Source organism: Pterocles gutturalis, unplaced genomic scaffold (genome assembly GCF_000699245.1).
Source record: "Pterocles gutturalis isolate BGI_N339 unplaced genomic scaffold, ASM69924v1 scaffold41684, whole genome shotgun sequence".
NCBI classification, from domain to species: domain Eukaryota; kingdom Metazoa; phylum Chordata; class Aves; order Pterocliformes; family Pteroclidae; genus Pterocles; species Pterocles gutturalis.
In genome coordinates this window covers 6,635-7,807 of record NW_010132164.1, presented here as the reverse complement: position 1 = coordinate 7,807, position 1,173 = coordinate 6,635, and the positions used below count along the sequence as shown (strand labels likewise).

The 1,173-nt window shown below is 67.3% G+C and overlaps 1 protein-coding gene across 1 annotated transcript in view; it reads right to left on the bottom strand.

Annotated features, from left to right (window-relative positions):
• Window positions 1-6: 6 nt before the first annotated feature.
• Window positions 7-1,173, bottom strand: part of HGS (hepatocyte growth factor-regulated tyrosine kinase substrate) — a gene marked incomplete at both ends in the record, with an annotated part of 7,662 nt that continues 6,495 nt past the window's right edge. The window contains 6 exon segments of the mRNA XM_010080809.1: window positions 7-131; window positions 210-387; window positions 466-588; window positions 590-613; window positions 726-898; window positions 1,092-1,173. The exon segment at window positions 1,092-1,173 is cut by the window's right edge and continues 16 nt beyond it. Of these exon segments, the coding sequence (XP_010079111.1) occupies window positions 7-131; window positions 210-387; window positions 466-588; window positions 590-613; window positions 726-898; window positions 1,092-1,173 (705 nt within the window).

The following is a 1,173-nucleotide window of genomic DNA, read 5'->3' as shown; positions in this document are numbered from 1 at the left end:
GTAGCCCTGTGTGGGCGTGGGCTGGTAGGCGGAGTACGCTGGGGTGGTGGTGGGCACCGCCTGCCCCTGCTGTGCCGCCTGCCCGCTGCCTGCGCCCGGCTGGTACATGTAGGCGTTCACCATGCTGGGGTCTGGGAGGGAGGGGGCAGAGAGTGAAGCGACCGCCTTGCGCTCAGCCTCTGCCCGCGCGGGAGCAGCCGGCGCTGTACCTGTCCCTGTGACGGGCATGGCGGCGTATGGCCCCGTGCCCCCCTGCGCAGCCTGGTTCATGTACACGCCGTGCATGGGAGAGCCCTCCACGGAGCCGGCGGGGCTGAAGGTGCCTGGGAAGCTGGTGGCCCCAGAGGGCTGGTAGATCACCCCACTGGCTGCGGGCATGGCCTGGAGCTGTTGAGGGAAGAAAAGCAAGCTTTGGGCCGTGTCCCCTGGGAGCCAGCAGGAGGGTCTCTGCTCCAGCAGCCCTACCTGGGCATACGGCAGTGAGAAGGCCGGCATCTGGGCTCTCATCTGGATGGTCTGCTTCTGCTGCTCCAGGCGCATCTGCCGCTCCTTCTCCTGCTCCTGCAGCCGCTGGGTGGCCAGACGACGCTTGACGCTGCATCTCCAGGTACTCCTGGGGGAACAGAGCTGTGACGGCTAGAATCCGGGACACCACAGCATCCCCTCCTGCCAGGAGAGCTGTCCCTGCCAGCCCTGGATACCCTGGAACCACTCTCCTGCCTCACCTGCTTCTTCTGCCTCATGATCTCCAGCTTCTGGGCCAGCTGGATCTGGCGCTGGCGCTCTGCCTCCTCGGCTGCGCGGCGCAGCTTCTCCCGGTGCTCCTCCCGCAGCGCGTTCAGAGCCCCGCGTGCGTCCCGGATCTGGGCCAGTTTGTCCTGCAGGCCTTCGTAGTACACTGCGGGGGGAGAGGCAGCCTCAGGGACCCGCTTGGGGCAGAGCGCTCGGACCACCCCGGCACGCCGCACTGGGTTCTCTCCAGAGAGGCTGTGTCATGGCAGTGACAAACATCGGTGCTGGGGGAAGCCCTGGCAGCCGCCCGCTCCTGCCAGGCGCCCTCCCATGCCCACGGCCCCGCAGGTTCCACATACGCCTGCGCTCGTCCAGCTGGTTGAGCAGCTCCAGCAGCTGGGGGTGCATGTTGTTGATGGACTGGAAGAGGGACAACACGGC